This window comes from Podarcis vaucheri (genome assembly GCF_965113315.1).
Source record: "Podarcis vaucheri genome assembly, chromosome: 5".
Classification (NCBI taxonomy): Eukaryota; Metazoa; Chordata; class Lepidosauria; order Squamata; family Lacertidae; genus Podarcis; species Podarcis vaucheri.
This window is the reverse complement of record NC_138763.1, coordinates 55378587-55404310: the sequence shown is the minus strand read 5'-3', so window position 1 is coordinate 55404310 and position 25724 is coordinate 55378587. Positions and strand designations below refer to the sequence as shown.

The window sequence follows — 25724 nt, the reverse complement described above, 5'->3', positions numbered from 1 at the left end:
TCTTTCATATAAAAGTCTTTCTTTAAAAGAAAAAAAGAAAAGGAATGATTGCTTGAAGACACACACAAAGTTGTATTGACTGCAGCAAAGGGTCTCAGATTGCCATCTTGGCTAACTCAGGATAAATTCTTCCAGCGTGACATTATAAAAGTGTGTCTGTATGCATGCGTGCGTAAGGGAGAAAGCAAGAGAGTTCCTGTTTATATCTTGCATATGGGAAGTCACAGTGGCTGACTCCCCTAATTTAATAAGTATTCTTGTTGCCTGATGTCAGCTGTGTGTCTGCAGCCAAAATTGAATCTGCAGGAGTATGCGGCTGGTGAGCTCATACAAAAACTATGTAGGGACATTTATATTGGAGTGATGGCCATATTGCCAATAAAAGGGTAGAGTTCCGACTATAACCTTGTTGATTCTCAAAGTGAAACTAAAATGACAGGTCTATGGATGGACAAGTGCACCAGCCATAAACGGTGACTATATTTGTAACAGGTTGCTGTTGCGCTGCAATTCAAGGAACCCTGCAAACCTCATCCAGTGGCCCATGCCATCTTTTTCAGCCACCACCAAGCCTACAGGTTGGAAATTACATCATAAACTTGTCTCCATCACAGGTTATGAAAGGTGGTGGCAGCCCCTCTATAGGTGACCAAGATATAGAATATTACACCACCTAATTTTGCTCCAGGTTTTCATACATATGCTCCAAATACAGAGCTACATACCTTTGACTACTCGTCATTTCCTTGACAAATGCCAATGTATGCTGAAGTAGCTTTTACGCGTGATGGGAGTACCCTTACAAGAGAAATGCTCAACTGTTGCTGCAGTGCTGATATTTCCATGCAAAGCACCTCCATTCTTATTTTCCACCAGCCCGAGCTTACTTTGAAACTAAGCCGGGCAAAAAAGTCATTAAAAAATAGGTCATGGGGGATGTGATCAGGAAAGTGTTAGCTAGTAGGTAAAAGGGACTTAAATGTACACATGTGCACACCAGTTCCCACCAGTTACTATGATTATTCAAAAGACCTCTCCCTTCCCTCTTCAACTCTGGGTCATATAAAGAAATTAGAGTGTGGAAAGAATGTAAAGAACTGTCATGTGATGATAACTGCTTGTGTAAGCAAAGCCTTACAAATGGATGCTTGCGGAACCAGTCAGTACCTTTTATCTCATGGTTTTCCCATTTTGCAACCAAAATTTTAAATAACATTGCAGTTGGATTGTGACAGTTTCAAGTCATTTTGCACTTAAAGCACTTTTCTCCTCGCTTGCACCAGCTTTGTAGTTTCTAAGTTAGATACGGTGCAGCTGAGATGATTGTTGACAATTCTACCCTGAAGTGAACAGCAGCACTGGTTGCTTACCTCGTGTTCTCTCTGCATTTTTTGTGTGAGTCGTCATCTGACTGTTCAACTCTGAATACTTAGGTGGGGGCCCTTCAGGCAATTCAGCTAGGTCTGGATGGAATGCATGTAAACTTGACAACTCACAGACTAATTCAAAAGCATGTGTAAGTTGGCATTTCCAAAGCCGGGATAAGGTATTGGGTGAAATCTATTTTTAGAAATACGTAACAAAATGGTTTGTAAATACTGTCAGCATTTCCCATTTATAAAGCACACAGGTTCATCAAGTTTCTACGTTATTATTTATTTCTTTTTTTCCATTTAAAATATAGCACTGAAGTTCTTAACACATATAAATATCCCTACAATTTATTACCATGCTACCCAGGCATCATTACTTAAAGTGCCTAATATTGAAAACATTTCCTCCTCCCACCGCCGCCGAGTGCTTTTAAAAAAGTTTCACTTGCTGATATTGACCCTACTTCTCCTACCACAGAGTGGTGTGCAAACATTTCTTTTACAAGATATTCTTCAGACGCATCCTCTGAGCAATATACAGAAAATAGATTAAATGTTTTTTCTTCTTCCTTATGCCCCCACATTGCCCCCACCTGAGTGTTTACAGTGTCCCAAGCTGCTATGTTTATTAAAAACCAATTGGTGCAAAGCTCCTGAAATGCATGCAAGTTAAATTTCACTTAACACACACTTTAACTTAAAACAGTCCGAGGACTTTAATTTTTTCCCTGTGGCTATGGTTCAGTCACATTTTCAGGTCTATTTGTTTCTTTGGCAAGACTGGCGGCTATTTCTTCCTTAGATCCAGGTTGATTCACTTCTACTTTGATTTGCTCCTTGGCATTCTCATCACTTGCCTCCTTGGGAAGGTTTGCCATCGTAGGATCAACATCCATTTTCCCCTGTGACAGTTGATTATTCTCAGGCAAAGGCGGCTGATGCCCGTCCCCTTCAACGGGCTCTGGGACATCATCTGCTTTCTGTTCTAGTCTTTCCAATATATTCTGAACTTTTCTTACACCGTCTCTCCTGACCTGCCGGACGTCCGCACGGCCTTCAGGGTCCACAGAGTCCAAAGCTAGCAGCAATTTGGTCAAATCTTCTTCTATCATTAGGTATTTTTTGTCATTCTGCTTGCCTTGAAAGGAATCGACAGCCTGCTCCAGGGCCTGCACTCTGTGCAGAATGGCTTCAACTTTCAAGACTCCGGGATGCTTCTGAAGCTCTTCTGCAGTCTTCTGTGGTTCAGGCTCTTGTGGGATAGGTTTTTCTTCGACAGGTGCAGCTTTAGGGGGGCAAGGAACTTTTTTATCCACATTTTCTGCTGCGGGAGGAGGTTTTTGTGAAGTTAGCTTAGCATCTGTATCTGTATGACTAACTTGAATGGGGATGAATGCAGCAGGGATTTCCGTTCCAGAGGAGCCAGTCTTCTTTTCAAATTTGGTATCAGGTGGTAGAGTTGGTGGCGATGCTTGTGTTGGCACTTGTGTTGCCACTTGGGGCTGCGAGGCCTGAAGAATGAGAACAACATTTGGTGGTAAACAGGAACCAAGAAAACAAGTAATGGGATTTCAGCTTCAAATACAATGACAGCACTGAGTTCAGCATTTCCAGATGCATGACATTTAAATGTTCAGTCATAGGTTGTATCTCTCTCTCTCTCTCTCTCTCTCTATATATATATATATATATGAGTCTGCACTTAACTTGCACCAGTTTTTAAAATACTAACAAATTCCCCCAAAATAGACCAGAGCCCGAGAAGAGACTTCTATGGATACAAAAGTTATGAAAAAAAGTAACAGAACATGAATAGACAGGAACAGGGGAGAAAATTGTGGATTTTTGTTTTGTTTTTTAAGGTGTGATGGACAAATGTATGTATGTATGTATGTATGTATGGGAGAATCTAATAGTGAGGAACAAAATATGCCTTATTCAAAGCAGTATTTTGAAACCCCCCACTTGAATTCAAGCTGTGGCTGTAACCGCAAATTAAGAAGTGGCAGTGCATTCTATACGTGCTCCCAGTTCTTCCTTTCCAGCCTTAATCTAACCCTTCACTTTATAATTAGGTCTTTTTGAAATTGGAGACTGCTTCTTTTGCCACACAATGACACAAAAAGATATCAGATTCAAAAAGTGCCAAGTTCTACCAATGGTTGGAAAAAGAAGGATCAGGAGCACGCTTAAGGGTTTGGAACTACAGCGTAACCTGTCCAGTGCCTGATGTCAAATAGTGTCTGGTGGTGGGGATGGTTTGCGCCAAACAGGCCCATGACCCAGAGGCTCCTCAGCACTGCCCTACAGCAGGCATACACAAACTTGGCCCTCCAAATGTTTTGGGACTACAACTCCCAACATCCCTGACCACTGGTCCTGTTAGCTAGGGATGATGGGAGTTGTAGTCCCAAAACATATGGAGGGCTAGGTTTGCCTATGCATGCCCTACAGGGTAAAAAGTTCAAAGGCTAGTTAACTGAATTGTAGATAAAACCAATGAACACTCAGTAAAATGTCGTTAGCAGTAAGACTCTAGGAGGTTCCTTCAACTGAGGGGAAATGGTTGCACAATACGGTGTATACTATAATTTATGGACCCCTTCTCTCACAACTAACAGGATCTGGATAAGGAAACTATGTTAAACAGACAAAAGTTAAGATTATGGTTATAGCAGAGCCCAGATAGTTTCATTTTTTTAAAAAAAGGGAGCTATAATTTTTCATCTGCTACGAATACATTAGCTGATTAGTTGTGTCAATGAATGGATATTGGCTTTTAGATTACCTTCCAAATTTCTAGCATGAGTAATGCAATCCAAATATAATCAGCAGAATAAATAGTAATGGAAATCAAAGAGGGACGAGTATAAGCTCACCACACCTACCTGAGGTCTAACTGACTGTATTCTTATGGAAGTCGGAGACTGGATTCTGCCTGGTGAACTTTCACGACTGGCTGAACCTCTCTGTGACACCCTGATTGGTGACTGAGCCCGCTGTGGCCTCTGATCCAGATCATCAACCTGAATTTTGCCATAAACCGGTTGGTGAGGTTGGTAATCACTTTGCTGAGCTGGATAATGTGTCTTCTGTGTTTGATGGTGGACTTGTAATGGTTGCCTTGGAAAATTCCCCTCATGAATAACAGGGATAGGAATATATCCACGAGGGAGCTGGTGGCTTCCTGAACTGGGCCTGCCTGGTGACTGAGGGGAAAGGGTTGGTGACTCAGAAGGTGCAGGTGATGGTGACTGCTGGAGAAAAAACAAACCAAAATTGTTATTCATATTATACTACCATATTAGCCATAAGTTTGTTTTCCAAAAAAAGAGGTTACTGGATCTATGATATTGCAGTGGTAGTAGTTATATGGCATAGAGACTAGGCAGTTTTATACACTAGACTAGGCACTCCATAACGCCTGGAACAACAGGTTGAAGTGTGCTTGGCAGCATATTTTAATCTGAAGAAAGCTCCCTCTGGATTTTTTCCCTTGCCCCAGTCTGGATGCTGGAGAAATGTGAAAACTAAATTAATTCCTTCCTTTAAATTGTTCTGTTAATTATAAATGGAAATCAATTTAAGAAAATTGATTATCTTGGAGCTGTAAAACTCATGAGTCACAGTTAGCAAAACAAATGTGAGATTGATTTAACAAGCAGCAATCCGACTCAGCAGACTCCACTGCTTTAAGGAAATGAAGAGTGAAATTCTGTTGCTTTGAAGCATGTGCCAAACACAGTGGCTGAGGGGGCCTATCAAGAGTGGTCACATATACAAAGCTACACGGCTCTGGATATACTGCACAAGCCTAAACCAGCACCTCTAATTTATGGTTATGTTATTGTGGTCAACTAAACGCAAAACAAAACAAAACATCATATTAGATACAATAAAATATCAGAAGGATTTAAACCTGAAGTATTTTGAGTGGCTTTGACCACTCTTACTTGTGCAAAAAACTGAGGGCAGCATAAAATTATAAAAGGGGTCCTTTGCCTGTGCTGTATTTTGCTGGCTGGGTGAAGGTGCCTTCAATGTATCGCTGGCTTGTGCTGCAGCCAGAGTCAGATGCAGTGTTGGCATAGCATTGTCTATACCTTTCGAACAGTGTGTTGCATTATGACTCCCTCCTGCATTTTACCAGTAGAATATCGACAACAAAACACCACTTTTTGGCTTTAAATTTAGTCAAACGTAACGAAAAGGAGATTAAACTTTGTAGTGATGGCCGGCTGTGCAGACAAACCCCAATTTGTTATTTCTTTATAGTTTTAAATAGAAATCATGTGTAAACATTCACAACTGACAATCCCTTATAGTCTTATTTCAGGTTTATGTTTTCCTTTCCTGCAGGAGAAGCTTTAAACTTAACGCAACAGATACAGTCTCACCTTTACTCTCACAGATTTGCACTGCTTGGTCCAACTTAGTGAATGCAAGCATGCCTATAGCTTCACTTTATGGAGCTCAAAGTGGTTCAGAGCTTACATACCAAGCAATTTAATTATATGTGAAATTCAGCTTGCAAATAATCTTCCTTTTCAATAGTATCTAGTTCTCTCTGGAAACAAGTAATCAAATGAATAGGTATTGCAATGAAATGCATCTCTTTCTAAACTGATCAGTATGCAAGAAAATAATGATACCTTGAATGTTTATATGTGTGAAATTTCTTTTATATACATGATGCCGGGGGGGGGGGGGGGACAAGATCTGTTGACTACCACAGCATATATGTGAAGTACACATACAAAATTAGTAATATTTGGGAGTAAAGGAAGAAAAGCCAATTAAGTGTCAGCTATAACTCAACTCCACACTATAATTGAAATCCTAAACCGTGCAAATATTCTAATGCAAAACATACCACAGCAATTCTGTCAACTTACCTCGGATCTATGTGAGAGGGGTACTTGGACTGGTGCAGCTGTTGTTGTCTGTCCACAAGGTTTATCTGTTTGGGCAGCTTCTGCAAATCCCCTGGCTGGGGACTGTGAACGGACGAAGTTTCTTCTTAGAGGTGACGGGGCCCGCGCTGTGGGAGGAATGGTTTCTGCCTTGGCTCGCATGCTAGGCGGATAGCCAGGATAGTGCTGCTGTCTGTTCTCTGCACCTTCATGTATGACTGGAATGGGGATGTAACCAGCACGAAGCTTTGGGTATCCCATGTTTCCATCTCTGACTTGGGACTGGTTTGGACTATTTTGAGATGGACCATTTGCTGATGATTGGTTTTCCTAGGCAAACAAACAGATCACACGGTACAGATTTAGGAGCTGGGATTTATACAGTTCAGAACAAGCTGTTAATAAGCAGTGTTGATCTACACACCAGAACGTTTCTTGTATGCCCATGGGAAATCCTTTGCATAGTTGCATTCTAACTTGAAAAGGCATCTATAACTGCTAATACAATTATAAGAACTCCAGGGAATCAAGTTGGTACTAAGACAAAATATAGTTCAGTCTCTCGAAAAGCTATCCTGATAGTTCAGGGTAGGTATTTTCAAACATACATTGCAATTAATACAGGTACTATCAACAGCATGTTGTAAAGTTTTTGTTTGTTTGTTTGTTAACTATGTTTTTATTCTATTGCCTTGTTTATTAAGTTGCCTTTAGTTTATTAAGACATTACATTAACTACTGAAATATCTTAATGCAGGTTTTTGGGGGGTGGGGAAGGTGGGAGAGATATTTTAAAAGATATCAGATTCACAGCCTAATCTTGTACCTTCCAGTGGCTGATACAGAGCATGGAAAGTGTTGTGCTGGGAAACTACCACAACATGCTGCATGAGACATGCGGTGGAGACCTTGACAGATTCACCCCATGTACCTTTTTGCCAGCTGGTGAAAGGCAGCAGCAGTATTAGAACCTGTGGGTCCAGGCTGCAGTTCAGTGACAAGGCATGTGCTTTGCATGCAACAGGTTCCAGATTCAATACTTGGCATCTCTGGGAAATACTCTTACAAGAAACAAGGGAAAGCTGCTACCAGTCAGGTCACAGACAGTACTGAGTTAGATGGACCAATAATTTGATTTAGCATAAACATTCCTGGAATAAATGCCAGGGTTCTCCCTGATCTCTCTGCCATATTCCCACCATCTCTTTTGTACACAGGATGTGCACAGCATTAGAAACTCTTCCCTATTCTGAAACAGCAGTTCTTGCACCTACTGCTGATTAAACACAAGAGACCAGAGCATGCTGGCATAATATGAAGGGGTCAACAACGCCACTCTGCAGGGTGAGGGTTCAGATTCTCTTGGGCAAGTGAGACAAGAAAAGCCAAACATTCCTTTCCAGTTTCAAGCTAGGGAGGCTCAGAAGCACAGCGCAACTACTAGGAAGACCTGTCACACCCAGCACCAAAACATGTCTCAGTCTTTCCCTCTGGCTCTGGAAAGGAAGCCTAGAGACTGCTGCAGCAGCAAAATGGTACACCGCTCAGCTCCAAGTTCAGAGCTGATGAAGGCTGCGGGAATCATCTCTGCATTTACTCTGGGCTTTGGAAGGGGGTAATCTCTGCCTCCTCTTTTCCAGCTCTGAACTTGGAGAGAGGGGGGCAGGAGATTGCCCCAGATTTCATGCAGAGGTACAGTGCAAGGTCAGGGATAAGGAGAGGGCCAAGGTCTTGGCAACCATCATTTTAGGCTTGGCAACTAAGGCCAGCCAAAACTGTAGATCCCTTGGAACAGGTTTCCTGCTCTGTCAGGGCTGGAGTCTCTAAGTCCAATCCCATGATCCACACAGCATGGGTAGCAGCATGTACAGAACAGAAGAGGTTGGGTTACCATTTATTAGGCCAACTTCTATAGTGATTTTCATGAATGCGAGATTCAGTTACATAAACACTCTTCAGGCATTTCACAAAGGGTTTTGTAGAAGGGAACATAAGCCTTGGTTTCAAAGCAATTGGCCCTAGACAAGAAGGCAATTGTCCACATTGGCTGATGTGCTGTGATTTCATGGACTGTTCACAAATGTTCTGTTGGCAAAAACTCAGCCAGCGGAGCAGAGCAGGGCAGCATAATTCACAGTGGCTTCCTAATGCACATGTCACTGAGGGGGAGGGGGAGGCATCAGGGACTTCAGCGCAGTGTGGGCACAGCAGAAATTCTGATGCTACTGCAACTGTGCCCACACCATGCTAACCTGCCCACCACCTCTCAGTTATTGGCAGTGACCTCCACACTGGGAAGCCAGGTGAGCAATTCCACCCCTCTAGCCACTACTGCTTAGGAGTGAATCAGACCACACCTGGCGTACTGTGTCCAGTTCTGGGCACCCCAATTTTAGGAGGATACTGGCAAGCTGTGCAAGATGATAAAAGGGTCTGGAAACCAAACCTTGTGAGGATACTTTAGTTGAGATTCTTGCATTGCAGGGGGTTGGACTAGAGAACCCTCAGGGTCACTTCCAACATCTTTCTAGGATTCCCAGAAACTGTGCGCTGAGACAGAAGCCAGAAACAAGGGTTCTAGAAATACTAAACAGTGTGAAGCTAAGTCAGAAGGAGGCTGGAAAGCAGGCCCTGATCAGATGACCCCTGTGGATGCTATTACAGCTGCTTTCCAGGTTTTCTTAAAGTGAAAATGCTTAGGATTTGCAAATGCTTGGAGTGTGCGCACACACATGTATGTGTATGTATTAATTTTCAAATATTTGTTTCAATACATTGAAGCCAGAGTTGTAACAATCATTTGTACTTAAGGGTCAGTTTTTAATTCTTGTAAACTGAGGGGCAAGCTTGCATCATATGCTTAATGTTCTGGACATCTGAAAAACGCAGTTTCATTTAAACCCTGTAAAGGTTTCTGTGTCATCCCTGGTAAGTGTCCTCATCGTGTACAGTGGTGCCCCGCAAGACGAATGCCTCGCAAGACAAAAAACTCGCTAGACGAAAGGTTTTTTTGTTCGCGATTTGCCTCGCAAGACGAATTCCCCTATGGGCTTGCTTCGCAAGACGAAAACGTCTTGCGACTTTGTTAAACCGTTTAAACCGTGCTTCGCAAGACGAAAAATTCGCTAGACGGCAAAAATTGCGGAACGAATTAATTTCGTCTTGCGGGGCACCACTGTATTTACAAATAATGGCTGACAACACCATTCCTTCTCCACAACAAAATTGGTAGCAGCACAGAAATATTCAAAATACGTAAGTTAACAGGGAACAATGCAGAGACGTTGCCGGTATTGTTCTTTTCATTGTTATTTAAAGAATGTTATTGATGGTGGATACAGATGGATATACTGAATATCAAGCAAGGGTTTATCAGCCGCAATAATGTGAGAGTGAAAGTGTGGGGGAAAGGCGAAAGGAAGTACATGTAGGAAGATCAAACGAAAAACCATTCAGAGAGAATGGAAGATAAAAGCTTGGAGTATGCTTGTAATGCGATACTAAGACACTACACAGGATGGAAATGGAACTTTGTACAAGAAATCCCCCCGGACCTCTAATGAAGTTCTTCCTGCAGTGGTCTTTCTATTTTGGGCTCACATTCTAGATGAATCTCCAAGTGTGAGATCAGATAACAAGTACTGCTGTTGCTCACAGGGTAGATATCATTAAATAAGGGACAAACGACACGTGTCTCACAGGGTCTTCCCACTACCCACCCCAGGTTCTTATACCAGAAATATACTGGAAGGAAAGCAACCAGATGGCAAGTACCGTAGCCCTTCAGTTATATATTTGTGCTTTAAATTCACTTTACGCATAACTGGAGCAGGCCTGAATGTATAGAGAGAAGTCTACCACAAGCACACAGAGTCTGAGCCTATCTGAAGGCTTTTAGAAAACGAGATTGATAAACTTCAGATATTAATTCCAGAAAATGAGAATAAATTAGGAAAAGAGACATATGAGTGGATAGTTACTACTCACAAAAATTATCCCTCTTCCTGCTCACACAGACCTATATATCAGTGCATTGAAAGTTTGACAAGTGGAAGGGTCAGCTCTCTTTCAGCCAATAAGACTTTCTGTGTTTATCATATCTGGAAGCAATTCTTATTTGCCATCAGTTATCAGGCAAGAGCTATTCACCTATTTGACCTTCAAGGGCTAATTGTTTTGCAATAAAAAAAAGAAAAATTGTGTTACCAAAGTATTTATAATACTGAAATATTTTACGATACAGTGGTACCTTGGGTTACAGATGCTTCAGGTTACAGACTCCTCTAACCCAGAAATAGTACCTCGGGTTAAGAACTTTGCTTCAGGATGAGAACAGAAATCATGCGGTGGCAGTGCAGCAGCAGCAGGAGGCCCCATTAGCTAAAGTGGTGCTTCAGGTTAAGAACAGACCTCCAGAAGGAATTAAGTTCTTAACCCTAGGTACCACTGTATTTAATCTTACAATGTAGGTGTTCCACACTCTTCCCTATATATGCGGAGAATGAGGTTGAGAAACAATGACTTTCCCCTATCTCCTTCAGCAAACCTGAATAATTCAGGTTGCAATCCTGTATCGCAGGGTTTCTCAAACTTATGAGGTCCATGATCCCTTGATGAGCTTATAAAGTTGTCATCAACCCCAACCTGAATTCATAGGAATGTATCTGAAACAATGTAAATAAATATCAATATATAATCCACATTAAATAACCGTCATTCACCACTACTAGGAATCATAAGATGTAAAAATAAGCATGTTATTAAATACAGAGGTTCCTCAGTGCCAAGAGAAATGCACTCTGTACATACCCATGCCCTTTATTTCTGAAGCTCATAGTTCCTAATGAAACTTCTTGCACTATACCTCATGAACTTCCTTTTTCGGCCCAGGTCCTTTTCAGCCCCCTTTTGGTGTCAGTTCCATGGGACTTGTTTTTAAGTTTACATGTGTAGGATTGCACTATTAGCCCCCGATTCAAACTCATCATTGTCCTCAATAGATTTAATTTTAAGACTAGTTAATTTAACCAATACAGTATGAATTATTTATTTAAAAATATCCTCACTTTTCACTACTTTGGGACTACCATAAATTGTCTAAATCATCAAACTTTTTTTAAAAAAATCCAGAAACAAAGTAGTTCTTCTTTAGTTCCAGTGAATCCTTTAAAATTCTCTCTCCTGCATTACCACTGGAACAAGTCAATGCCAACCGCTTTTGGAGACCCACATATGCATACTGTCAATCTTAGAAAAACCTGAATATGTAACACAACTGGACTGACATGTAAGAAGGACGGAAGTTAAAGGTTGTACTACATTTCTGCCTGGAGTTGCAGTTTTATTGTGCAATTAAATATGGAGCAGCATAAACTTATACACTAGTTAATATATTAACTATATTAATATATTAATATAGTTATTTATATACCATTTCTTTCTCAACATGTCTCAAAATATCAGTAATTTTGATGGAATGCTTTGATTTGGGTCCTTATCCTGTTCCCTTTCCCTTTCTGAAATGGAATCAAATAGGCTAAGCTTTGTCATGTATAATATCCAATATTCTTTAGAACCCGTCATTTCATTTTCTTTTCTGTTTTAACTCTTACTATATAATTTAATTATAACTGCATTTTTTGTGGTTTGCATTTACTATACCGTCCACATGTTCATTTCTGAAACAAAAGGTAGTACAGAGAAATAGAAGCAATATGCAGTTATTTCTCCATAGCTTTTGCTATGATCGTCTAATAGGCTTGGAAAAGTTTTCTTAAGATCTAAGAGAGGTGTACAAACTAGGAAAATTAGAATGTTCTATATTCTTATTTGCTTATTGGTCTTGTATTTTATTATTATTGTGTTAAGTTGTGGGTGAACATATCAGACGACACAGCGATTCTTCAAACAGCACTTGTTTATTCACAGGCCAGAACAGAACTGAACTGAAGGGTTCAGTCAGCCTGCTTATATAGAGCTCCAGTACAACGTTACTGTAACAACTTTCTAAAACTATCCAATCACTGAACGTCACTTTGGATCCCTTATTTGCATAACTATCTACAGTATCCCCCTGCTAGCCCAGGGTGAGAACTTCAGTACAAATTGTTTCTACATTGAATTGAATTTTGTTTTTGTTTCTTACCCATGCTGCTAGTCTAAGTGAGCAAAAGAGCAGAAAAGTAATGTTTATTTCATAAAATCCATATACTGCTTGATTATAGAAAACCCTCAAAGCAGTTTAATATTTACAACAAAGTTGACATGAACGTGAAATATGCCTAGTTCCAGAGAAGCACAGTTAGTAAAGTGGAGGGAATGCAAGCTGTTCTGCAAATGAGAGACCCTCGTTCCTTGCAAGTGGAAGGGGTCTGAGAGTCACACTGCAATTCAGAGAGAAGAGTTCTTTCACTTGGAGAGAAACTTCCTAATTCTGAGCTGCTTGTAGCAGCCTTTAGGCCAAATCTGGCCTTAGAAATCAATTAGAATAAAGAAAGACAAGTGATTGAGTGTTAAAAGTCAATTAGAGTAAAGAAAGACAAGTGATTGAGTGTTAAAAAGTTTTAAAATTGTGCTAGCCAAAAAGAATTTGTTTGAAATCTTTAATCATTTCTAAAAATGCACCTTCATTCTGCTGTCCATGTTGAGGGAGGAGGAATTAAAATATATTTTGGGATTTTCTGGCGCAAGTCTCAGTCTACTGAAACGTTATTGTGGGGAAGAGAAGGAAGAAGGGACATTTTAAGTTATCATACCTTGGGCTTATCACAAAAACTGGATTTTTGTGTTCTTTCAGTGCCAGGCAACGATCTTTTTATTTTCCCTGGACTTTCAGGCACAACTGTAGCCTCCAGTGATTGTTTTCTTCTGGGTTTTCAGTTCTTGATACCATTTATGTACTGTATATTTATAATTACTGCATCTGCTTTACTTGTATTCTAATTATTATGCAAATCTCCCTGGGATTTTTTTTACCTAAGAGTAAGATAAAATTGGGAAAATTGGGAAAGGAGTACGGCAAGGCTGTATATTGTCTCCCTGCTTATTTAACTTATATGCAGAATTCATCATGCGAAAGGCTGGGCTGGATGAATCCCAAGCCGGAATTAAGATTGCCGGAAGAAATATCAACAACCTCAGATATGCAGATGACACAACCTTGATGGCAGAAAGTGAAGAGGAATTAAAGAACCTTTTAATGAGGGTGAAAGAGGAGAGCGCAAAATATGGTCTGAAGCTCAACATCAAAAAAACGAAGATCATGGCCACTGGGCCCATCACCTCCTGGCAAATAGATGGGGAAGAAATGGAGGCAGTGAGAGATTTTACTTTCTTGGGCTCCATGATCAGTGCAGATGGTGACAGCAGTCACGAAATTAAAAGACGCCTGCTCCTTGGGAGAAAGGCGATGGCAAACCTAGACAACATCTTAAAAAGCAGAGACATCACCTTGCCAACAAAGGTCCGTATAGTAAAAGCCATGGTTTTCCCAGTAGTGATGTATGGAAGTGAGAGCTGGACCATAAAGAAGGCTGATCGCCGAAGAATTGATGCTTTTGAATTATGGTGCTGGAGGAGACTCTTGAGAGTCCCATGGACTGCAAGAAGATCAAACCTCTCCATTCTGAAGGAAATCAGCCCTGAGTGCTCACTGGAAGGACAGATCGTGAAGCTGAGGCTCCAATACTTTGGCCACCTCATGAGAAGAGAGGACTCCCTGGAAAAGACCCTGATGTTGGGAAAGATGGAGGGCACAAGGAGAAGGTGACGACAGAGAATGAGATGGTTGGATGGTGTTCTTGAATCTACTAGCATGAGTTTGATCAAACTGCGGGAGGCAGTGGAGGACAGAAGTGCCTGGCGTGCTCTGGTCCATGGGGTCACGAAGAGTCGGACACGACTAAACGACTAAACAACAACAACAAAGATAAAATTATCTTAAATAAATCAAATGCAAAAATATCAAAAGGGTCTAAAACTAGATCTGCTAAAACCAAGTGATCTAGAATGAATACAAATGGCCCAAGCATCTTATCTCTGCTTTGCTTCACCAGTGCAGTGACTGGAGCAAGATTCTTAAATTACTAGGCACATGAGTGAGGAATGCAGACACACCTTAAACAATTCCCTAAGTACTGAGGTTAAGTACCAGCTACACTTACAAGACATCAAGAAGCATTATATGATATCCAATCAACGGCTTTACACAAATCACTCTGTAGGGCATTACATGACCGGGCATGCTTTGACCAGAAAGACAACAGCTACAGCAACATAAAAGAAGATACAAACCCAGTTCAAGGCTTTGCCTCCAACCCATGGAGGAACAGGGCTGTGCATGCTTGCCCTGCCTCCATTGCACCCGCCCGCTTCATCCCCAACCTTCACATTTTTGAGCAGAACTCAGTTTCATTCACTTAGAATACACAATGAGAATGGAAGCCTTGGCCACAGAAGGTTTCCATTCCCATGCATAATTCTAAGCATGTTTGGCTGAACCAGTGAAGGCTTCCCCTTCCAACCTTCCTGCTTCAAGAATGAAGAAGAAGAATGAAGGCCAGGGATGGAGCCAACAGGTCAGGGACACTGAAGGTGGGGTCAATGTGTACAGCCTGCTTCTCCCTCCATAAGTGTTCTGAAAGTGTGCATAGGCTACACAGTAAGGTTTGGGAAATGGTAGGCCTGCAGCCCAACCCAGCCCCTTCTCCTTGTTCGGAGGTGCGGGACAGAGGCGAAGGGGTGTGCGAAGATAATTATGTTCCTTGTATATTTTTCTTCCTCTCGACTTTCAAAACCACTGTGGGCTTTATTAGCCTTGCACTCTTCTGTCTGTCTCCCATTTGTTTTTCCTGAACTGAAAAAAGGTGGGAAAAGAAAAATGGTAGAAAAACAGAACAGAACACATGGAAGATATACCTCTCGCTTTCTCTCATGCCCTTTTGATAGCTACCCGCAAACACACACATACCACTTTTGCTTTTCCAAGCTGACAGGGAGAGGGGCCGTATACAAAAGCAAGAAGGAGACAGAAGAGTGCATTTCAAGGAGGTCTCTACACCGCCTTCTCTTGTGTGTGTGACTCTTACCCACTGCCCTTCCTTGCTATTACACATAGGGAGAAGGAGGGGTCAGAGGTCATTGTTACCAGCAGGCCACTTGTGGAAGGAGCTTGCTCCCACTCAGCAGAGAGGCCTGCTGGAAATATTAATAATAAACCAGGGAAGAGACAGCCAAATCGTGCTAGAAGATTTACTTGAGGGGAATTACAAGAACTGTTTTGTCTAAAGGATATGGCTACTATTGAGAGGTTACCAAAAGGATAAATGAAGGAGGAGCAGTCAGCACAAAATTTTGCAACTGGGAAAGAAAAATGCTCTGTTGCTACATCCTTCATACGACTTCCCAGGAAGAAGGCACAGTCAGAAAGCATCTCAGCCATACTCACTTCCACACCATACGCTGAAAGCACATGGAACATTGGGAAACTATAGTCCATTAAGGTTGCTGGGACTACAGTTCGCAAGATCCTTAAGAGGAAGCAGTGTGCTTTAAAAATATAGTGTGAATGTGACCTAAGCCAGACCCTTCAACAACAACAACAACCACAACAACAACAACGTAATAGGTAAAGACTACAATCTTTACACACCTGCAGTTTGTTCAGGTTAGAGAATGCCTTTATTTCCTCAAGAGGATTTGGCAAGCATTTCTCCACAGCAAAGTGGAAGTTAGTTCCACTAGTGAAACAAATCTTGCTCAGTTTTCATGCATTCCTTATGTAGGCTAATGCTCCTATGATCTAGCTGCATCTTGAAATTTACAGGAAAGAAGAAGAAGAAGAAAAAGAAGAAGAGGAGGAGGAGTTTGGATTTGATATCCTGCTTTATCACTACTCGAAGGAGTCTCAAAGCGGCTAACATTCTCCTTCCCCTTCCTCCCTCAACAAACACTCTGTGAGGTGAGTGGGGCTGAGAGACTTCAAAGAAGTGTGACTGGCCCAAGGTCACCCAGCAGCTGCATGTGGAGGAGCAGAGACGCGAACCCGGTTCACCAGATTACGAGTCCACCGCTCTTAACCACTACACCACACTGGCTCTAGTGTAGGAAAGCTGCAACAGATGCAATGGTATGAGATTGTCATGATTTTTCATTTGACAGCATGTGCAAGAGGAAGAAGAGCTATGTTTACTCAAAAATGTGTAACACAATCTTAATTTGAGGGTGTACCTACAGTAGCCTGTCCCTTTTGCAGGTCTTCTGTTTTAGTTTGCTGGTGCTCTCTTAGTGCATTTTCCGTTTACACTAGAACGATGAGCTGCATTTAACACAGCACAATCCTGTGCACATTTAAAAAGATGCAAGTTCCCCTTTGTCTAATGGAGCTTATTCCTAGGTGACTGTGCAACGGATTGTGGCCCAAGTCAATTAACAGTGTATGGCAGGTGGTGGGGCAATTGCCAGCATGAGTAGAATTATGGTAAAACTTTATAATGAAAGTGCAGCACTGTCGAGAACAGAATGAGTGCATGCTATTCAGTACAAGTAATTCAGGTAGAAATTTGACCTGAAAACATACAGCTAGCACAAACATACCTCTAAAGTTGTAATATTTCTGATCCCTCTCTTCCCAACACTCTACCAGCCTCCGGACCCATTTTGATTCCACCCCATTGCCTCATGTGCTTAACGTGTGCATTTTTCTGGCTAGTATTTTGTCTATATAAACAAATGGGTCAGAGCAAAAGAACAGGTGGAAGAGGGTAAGTGCACTGAACTATCAGGTGATCCAGAAGCAGGAATAAAGATGGAATCACCACCTGCTTCCCTCTACCATCCTCTCACAAAGACAGTAGCTAATCACCTCAATTAAACTTGGGTTTGGTGGTGGTGAGGTTTGCTTTTGGTCTCTTTCGTCCTTGCCAGGTTACTATGTTCTCATTTATCATAGTTATATAGAAGCACTTTACACTGATAGAACTTTAAACACCTAACAGACTATTATTTCCATTTCATTTACCTAATATGATCAAGACACTTCTGGTCTCCTGAGTCCAAGTACAATATAACCACCTATTTTGCAAGCAGATATGTGCTTGATTTCTATTGTCTCAATCCTCACATTTTAGTGCTGGCATATACAAGATCCAGGGTTCATTAGTGTTTGCCAAGAATACTTCCAAAAAGCCAAGCTGACTCATTTTTCAATTTAGTTCATATTTATTATCTCTGTTGGTTCATCATGCAGTGTATTTATGCACCTGTCTACTTTTGATATCTTAATCAATTTTATATCATGATTTATACTTAATGCTAATTAAGTGGGCTTTGTAGCTGTTTCCTGAAGCAGTGTCTGGTACAACATGCTGGCAAGGAAAGAAAGTACCTGAGGCAATTCAGAAACTGCACAAATCTAGTGATACAGTTTTCTTTCTTGGTTTTTAATAATAGAAAATAAACTATTTGCCTGTGTATCAAGAAGGGCCTTCGTTGGCAACAATGCCCTAGCTTCCTTTGAGCATACAAAACCATTCACCCTACATGCCTATAAATGGATGCTAGGCTCAGGCTCCATCAGAAGGTGATGAAATAAATGCTGCATAAATTGAACTTGCATCATCGCTTCATCTCACCAGACTAAAAGCAAGCAGTACAAAGAGCTTCTCCTTGGAGAAGAGGAAGACAGAGTTTCCAGCAAGTTATTTGCTACAGCACGAATGTGCCTCAGAGGCAGAGCAGTGAACCTGTACATTATTTTAATGCTCAGTGGGCCAGAATAAGGATACTGCAATGCCACAATGCAAAATAAACAAACAGAAATGTAGGCAAACCTATGTAGACTTCCAAGTGTAAATCATAGGCCCACAAGAGTTGCTAAATGGAAGGGGGATCAGGGTCCTTCACCGCTGGCTTAAGCTGGAGACAGAATTATTACGGAAGAAGGGTAGAAGAAGGAAAGGTAGCTTAGAAGCTGGGCAGGAGCACTATTTCATAAGTGAAAGGAAATGTGCTAGAAAATCATTTGCTAAAATCAGGAGGCTCTTCTTATAGTATTTATATAATTAGACAGTATTATATACCAAGAAAACAATCTTGTTTATCAGTTGGTTGTACCAACCCTCTTCAGCCTACAGACAGACTAAAAGTAACATTGACAGGTACAGTATAGGTAACACCCATATTTGTCCCAAGCATGAAGCTGGTATATAAACAGAAATGGGGACAAGTGTAGCATACTTTAAGGCCCAAAAGGCACGACCTCAAGGGAGCAAACAGTCAAATAATGATTTGGAAGATGTGCCATTTGTTTCCTAGGAATGTTCACCAAGACAAGCTGGGAGCCACTTCCTTGCTCATTCAAATATGCATACATGTGTATGTGCGTGCATACACGCAAACACACACACTTGTCAGTTTAAGAAGACCATGTTTGTGGCCTAGAAATAAAATTTTAAAATGCTTCCCATAGGCATCTGGTTGGCCACTATGTGAACTGGAAGCTGGACGAGATGGGCCTTTGGTCAGATCCCTCAGTAAAAAATTATTATTTTACTTGGTCGGCTCTACTGGGTCAGTAAATTTGACCCAAAAGAAAAATGGCTCAACAAAATCTCCTTCCTATCTTGTTTCAGACTTAAACACTCAAGATGGCAAGTGAGGAGGTTATATATTTCAAAATTAGTCATGAAGCAATCTAGAATGAAGTAGCATCCATCTGCCCATCTTATTATGTGCATACAGTTTGTCTGTCTAACTTTGGCCCTAACAGCAGCCATGTTTGGAAGATCTGAGGCCACTTTACTGGCATGTGAAATTACTCCTAGCTCTGCTATTTTAAAGCATGAAATCACAATGCCAATCAAGGTTACCAGTTGCAAACAACATAATTTGAATGTGTGCAACATACTGGCAAATTCCAAAAACTATATTAGGCCATAGTCATATCTATGGCTTATAGTAATGCCTACTCTGTTGACAAATTAACAGCACACCTTTAAATCAACACATTTAAATAATAATAATCAAGCCTAGGGAGAAAACCCTTATTTTTATTTTAGCTGGCATATTTACCAACTTTCCTCTCCTATGAAACATTATTTCCCAGTCAGTGCTTCAAATGCTGCAATCATTTTTGCTACTTCTAAAAAATGTATAAATATTTATTCTAACCTGGCAAGAAGAAAAATACTTTTAACTACCACCTGTTTATCTAACATGAAACCAATCATATGCTATATAAGCAAATTCCATTAAAATCAGTGGGATATAATAAGATTTCATACTGCTACTGCATTAGTACAGTAGTAGTATTCCTAACACTGCAAATGCTACTTTTATTTATAGCTCACGTACAGCAACATTTCCCATTATTGCAAGAGAGTAAAAAGCATCTTATAACTACTGAAGCATTTTTAAAATAAAAAAACTCGACGTTTCCTAACATTTTGGTCTATGACTGAAACACTGTTTTTAGAGAAATAGCAAAACCACTTTAAAAACCACCAACTATTTCTGTTCACAAGCCTTTATTTTTTCAGTGCGAAAATATCCAAGTTGGCCTAGTACACTGCCAGTCTAATTAAAGTGCTAGTCTAATTAAACTGATATGGCTATGCACTTTGAATATCATCCACGATCTAGCATCTTGGCTTCTTAAATCATACTATGGGTATTAAGTTTCTCCTTCCTGTTTTCCAATTGTGTACCCCTGCAAAAGCAAGGGGACCTTTCCATTTGTAGTATTAAATGCATATAGCACACTCAAAGAGGGCTGAGAATCTCAACACACGAAAGATTTATTCACACATTTCATAAAGCTATGGAAAGGCTGCTCAAATGGCCATCCTACTACGGCAGTGGATGGCTGCACGAAGCTTTTGGAACCTGTGGAAGGAGCTTATGAGGTGGATCACCCCATTATTATGAAGAGTCTCCATGCCAGCACTAACTGCTGACAGGAATGTGCCGTGCTGCCATGGAGATTCTTCACATGCTAGGGTCAACCCAGGTGGTTAGCTGTTCCTACACATTACAGACGCCACCTGGGGCGGCGGCTGTGCAGCAACATTTCCAACCAGCTTTTACATAGCAGCAGTTCATTGGCCCCCACTAAATGATACTTCAGTAGGCGAGAAATGCTGTACACCATGTCTCCACTTGTTACACAGTTTAATTTGACATAAGTATGTTTAATCCCCATCATGGAAAGAGGAATATTTTGTTTCCTTTTCAAGCAATGTATTTTGAGTTCTCAGCTGCAACCCATTAACAGTGAATGATTACGATAGTAATCAATCTGAAATTCACAAAATAAAAAAGAGGCATTAGACATTCACCAAAATTGCGCCTAGGGCATGGCCATCCAGGGTTTTAGATTTTGGGTGGAACCTGACTATGCTGAATCAGTGTACCCAATTCCTGCATGACATACTGCAGGATGAGAGAAATCTTATTGGCTGCACAAAGACCTAAACCACTTTCTTTTGGAAGGTACCAATTACCCAAAAGGTGCAAAGTACCAAATCTTTTGGGTACAAAATTCCTAGGTGGACATGGCTTTTTTTTTGTTTCCAGCTTCAAACTAACCTGTATTTAGCGTCATGCGATATGTCTGAATGAGAAAATCCATAGATTACTTTTCTTCTACGTGCTAAAATATTGGCTTGTATTGAGGAACTTCAAATTCCATCATTACGTATACTGTATTTAGTTCAAACATATGCAGTCTGTCTCCATGTTAAATCAGTTTGTTTCAACAGGCTGTGCCTCACCGACTGATTCATGCATGGTGAATCAAAATTGTAGGGTATTTTCTAATGAGGCAGTGCCCTGAAATTGGATCCAAATGTAGTCCAAGACATTCTGCTGCCTTGGCTGGGGGTGGGGGGAGAGAACAGTTGTACATCACTCTTCTCAACTTGTATGCCCTTATGTATAAGATACTTCCAGTCAATTATAATATTTTTTCTTTGGGGGGGGGGAATGAAGAATATAATTTTTTATGTCCATAATAAATCAGGATTGATTTATCTTGTACAGATTATGTGTACTTCTCATTTTTATTTACCCTTCTATTTACAATGCATTTGTAGAAATGGAGAAATTTTTGAAGAAAAATACAGTAGTGGAAATATATCTGCTTCTCATCACTGCTTTCAGACCACTAGAAGGCTGAAATTTGACGCATACATAGTACTCGTCTCTTCCTAGAAGAAAGGAAAACTGTACCATAGCATAATCAAGATCATTTCAGGCCATTTAGAAAGCTGGAATTTGGTGTGTACGATATAGCCAATTACTAGGAAAAATTATATAGGCAATTTTTTTATATCTTTCCATCGAAACAGGATATAATCAACAATTAGGCCAGGATACAAGCACAGAGCAAGCTGCTATTTGGGAGAGGAGGTCCTTTCAACAAGAACTGGAATTGTGCACCTATGAATGCAAAATATAAACTTCAAATACTAGTACGAGATCATCTTAAAAAGTGACAAGGCAGATTTTTGGAGTTAGGACTAGTTTCCTTTAAAAAAATAACCATGTAGGGTTAAGGAAATTGTACCACATATATATTCAGTATTCATTTATAAGGAGTGTGTCTACTAAAACCATTCCTCTGTGCCATGAGGAATTCTAACTCTCCTCCCTAACTTGTATATTTAAACATATTTGTAAACCACGCAAAGAAATTAGTTATATGGATGGTATACAAATGTAATAAATGAATACATTGAAAACTTACTTGAAGCTGAATATAAGTTACAAAGTGCTATCAGCTGTAGCCCAATCTGGAGAGGTTCGACCTGACCACAAGAATCCATGCCCTGGTCCACGATTGAGTACTTTGAATTCGCTCTACATGGAGCTGCTTTTAAAGATTGCTGCTGCTAAAATCCTGACGGGTGCTTGACAGTGAGCTTTCGGGCCCGGTTTAAGGTGCTGGTTTTAATCATTAATATCCTAGACAGTTTGGGTCCAAGCTATTTGAGGGATGAGATGCACACATATTGTCCCTCCTTCCTTGCCTGCCACCTAAATTGGTGAGGTTGTCATGTACAATAGGACTTTTTGTGGTGGTCCCATGTGCAGAGCTCGTCTGAGGCCCGGGGCAGGAGTCCCCAGTTGGCTAGGAGGCCCAGGGCATTTCTAACACAACAGCATAAGTCTGGCAGGTTCCTAGCAGGAGCCCTGCGCTGGCTTAGCCCTCCAAGGCCCAGGGCAAGTGCCCCCTCCTCACATGCGCCTGGTTCCATGTCTCTGGAACTTCATACATGTTGACATTTGGAAGTCCAGCACACTCCACTCTTTTTGAAAAGCTGTGAAGACCTGTTTCTTGTGACTTTTAGTTAGGCAACGTTATTCAGCTATGGGGACCTTTTTCAAATTTTTAAATGAACTAATTATATAATTTGTTATTTGAATTGTTCTTCAAAGAGAGCTATTTTACTCTGGTTTAGCCTTCAAGGATATAATATTTTTAATCAAAAAGGCTGTTATAAATGTTTGCTTAAAAAATCCCAATTAATTTAAAAGAAACTACAGTAATTGTAAAATGGTTTGAGTGTTAGTTTTCACTTTAGTGTGGCTGTTAGTTTTAAGCCCTCACATCACTGGCACTGCACAACTTTTTAATAGTAAAGCTGGAAGCTGCTTCCAGAACATCAAGAACTCTCTCTGACAGCTGAAGCAATGAAGTTTTCAGGACAAAAGCCAAGTACATTGTTCAGTAGAGATCACTCAAATCTATTTGACTGGCACTTTGGAGCTTTGCTCTGCCACGCACAACAAGATCCCCAAAACTAAGCAAGTTGTACTTCTGACTATTGTGAATATGACTTCTCCAAGAGATATGACACATACCAATGTATGCCAATCACTGTTTTACTCTCTAAAACAAGCTTATGGAAAAAACCCTGCAAGTGAATAGGAGGAAAACCCAGCAATTGTTTCCACTATGGTATTAACTTTCTAGTTCAGACAAGTCATTTGGTCATTGCATAACCAACAGATTAATGACAATGGAACAAAAACATTGTTTTTTTACATAATCTTACACATCTCAGGATGAATATGACAGAACCTAGAGGGGAAAGTTTTGGTTTTTCTAAAGTGCATCCTTCTGCGGCTGTCAGGACATGTCTCTGTCTACTGATACTGCCAGATTTGGGAATCTTTCCATGATCAAGCCTTTTTAAAATAAATAATAATAATAAAGGAAAAGAAAAGGGGGAGAGGGGAAAAAAATGGAAATGCCCTATACAAGGGATTTTAAAAGAACTGCTATTCAGTAATTGAGGCTCACACCCCGGCGAAGAATATCAAAAGTTTTAACAGGCCGAGTTAGCCAACTTTAAATAAACACTGCGAGGAGCGAGGTATCAAATGATTTAACGCACAAAAAAAGGACTGCAGTGCGTCAGAGACAAAAGCCAACTCCTGGCCTCACTGCATTGCCATCTACTGGGGGGGGGGGAGAGAGAGAGAGAGGACAGGCTTTTCCTGGCACTGCCCCCACCCGCATTGCATTGCTCACGGAGCCTCGGGGAAGCGCGCCGCCGCTGTCCTTCAAGCGGTACCATCCGGAGTTGCAGCTGAGCAAGGCTCCCCGGCGCCCTTCACTTGCCTGCGGCTCCCCGGCCGCTCTCCCCCCCCCCCTCCCGCCCCACCAATTCCACCGCCAAGAAAGAGCCGAGGGCCCCGAACAAGATTCTTCCTGAGTCACCACAGCAGAACGAGACACACAGTCACGCACCCAACGCAGGCCGCCCTGCGCCACGGTCCGTGGAGAGGAAGGAGTCCCCCCCCCCGCAATAAACGCCCCAGTCTGAGAACAAGAAGCGCCCCCTCTCCCGGTGCCTGAGAGAGGCGTCCCACTCCCACCCCCACTACACAGAAGCCACCTAGACGCCAACCAGGACGCTTCTGCCAAGTCCCAAGGAGGGTCCCCCCACCCTCTCCAAGAAAAAAACTCGAGGCGCCAAAGGTCTCGCGCGCAACCCCCTTCTCCACGCGCGCGCCCTTCGCCCCTCAGGTTTAACTCCGATAAAGTCGAGAGGGAGCCCCCTGCCCTGAATGGGGGAGGTGCGCCTCTCCCCCGTCCCCCCCCTCGCCAAACTCTTCCCAAGTTCCCGTGCGCAAAGAGAAGAGAAAGAGAAGCGGGCGGCACCTTGGGCAGCGGGTCCCCCCTGAGTCTCGGGTCGTTCCAAGTGGTGGTGCGGCTGTTGTGATCCACGAAGAAAGGCCAGCCGGTCTGCGGGTCCACCTTCACCTCCCAGCCCGGAGGCAGGGGCTCCCGCTCGCCCGCGCCGGCCTCCAGGTGGACCATGGCGGGGGGCTGAGCGGCCGCGCTCATGCTGCTGCTGCTGCTGCGCGCCGGACGGAGAGCGAGCGCGAAAGAGACGGGAAGCGCCGGAGAGCGAGCGAGCGAGGAGCAGCGCAGGCGCCCGCTGGGCCACGCGCTGGAGAGTCAAGCGAGGCGGCCCCGGCCGGCTGGGCACCTTTATCGCTCGATGGCGAGGAGGGAGGGGACACCGAAGGGGGTGGAAGTGTCTGGAAATAGCCGCTCCGAGCCAAACAGGAGGAGGAGGAGGAGGAGAGGCGCAGGGCAGCTGCCCCGCTGGAAACTTCTGGGCGCCTCTCGCGCCTTCGGGTAGCCGGGCCAAGAGCTCCTCCTGGAGTCGCTCTCCCTCGCTGCTGCTGCTGCTGCTGTCATTGCGCTATTCCTCGCCAAGGCGAGCGGCCGGCTTCGCTCCGCCTGCAGGGCGGCGGTTTCGGGCGACGCTCGCTTGAGCATGCTGATTCATTTAATTGGGCTCCTTCCGAGGTTGGAAGCAGGTCGTCCAACGCATTGCGCGCGCCCCTCGTAGGGTTGAACTCCCCAGTTGCTTCAATGATCCGGAGTAACTAACCACGCGTTTGTTCCTGAACAGGCACGGAAAGGCTGCCCCCTTGCTGTGCTTTATGAACACATCCTGAAAGGTATGGCAGGGTGGCCAAAAGATCCTAACGCGCAACAAGTGCGCTCCCAATTTTATGCTGCAATGCCAAACACATTTTCTTAAGGTATTCGCTTCAAGCGCCAGACCTTTCAGTTCTTACTCTGTGGCGCTTTCAAGGCGCACATTTATTTACAGCCGTTGTCTCTCGATCATCCTCGGGGCAGCCTGGGAGGTAGGTCGCTGAGCACGGGTCTTACCCAGCAAGGCAATGTTTATGTTCCTGCATTGCGAAAAGTTCATAAATCCATGTCACGCAGCACACTCCATACTGCCTGGCCCAGATTTTGGGCAAGGAGCCATGATGGCTCTGACTCAGGAAAACAGCTGCAGCTCTTTAGTGAAGACCATGCCTTTCCTGTCTGCTTTAGTGAGAAAGCACGCTTGATTCCATCTCTAGAACAAACAAGCCACTTTCCCTCCCACACCCCAAGACTAGCTAG

At 42.3% G+C, this 25724-nt stretch overlaps 1 protein-coding gene across 3 annotated transcripts; it reads right to left on the bottom strand.

Annotated features, from left to right (window-relative positions):
- Positions 1-1635: 1635 nt before the first annotated feature.
- Positions 1636-24992, bottom strand: BAG3 (BAG cochaperone 3). 3 transcript variants are annotated; one of them, XM_082225295.1, is made up of 4 exons: positions 24453-24992; positions 6269-6616; positions 4262-4627; positions 1636-2884 (listed from the first exon to the last, which is right to left on the bottom strand). In XM_082225295.1, the coding sequence occupies exons 1-4, from the start codon at positions 24636-24638 to the stop codon at positions 2108-2110; spliced, it is 1677 nt and encodes a 558-aa protein (XP_082081421.1). In that variant the 5' UTR covers positions 24639-24992; the 3' UTR covers positions 1636-2107. The 3 variants fall into 3 exon arrangements, with proteins under 3 accessions (XP_082081421.1, XP_082081420.1, XP_082081422.1); XM_082225294.1 differs by having other exon boundaries at positions 4262-4630; positions 24453-24990; XM_082225296.1 differs by having other exon boundaries at positions 1636-2868; positions 4258-4630; positions 24453-24989.
- Between the last annotated feature and the right edge of the window lie 732 nt (positions 24993-25724).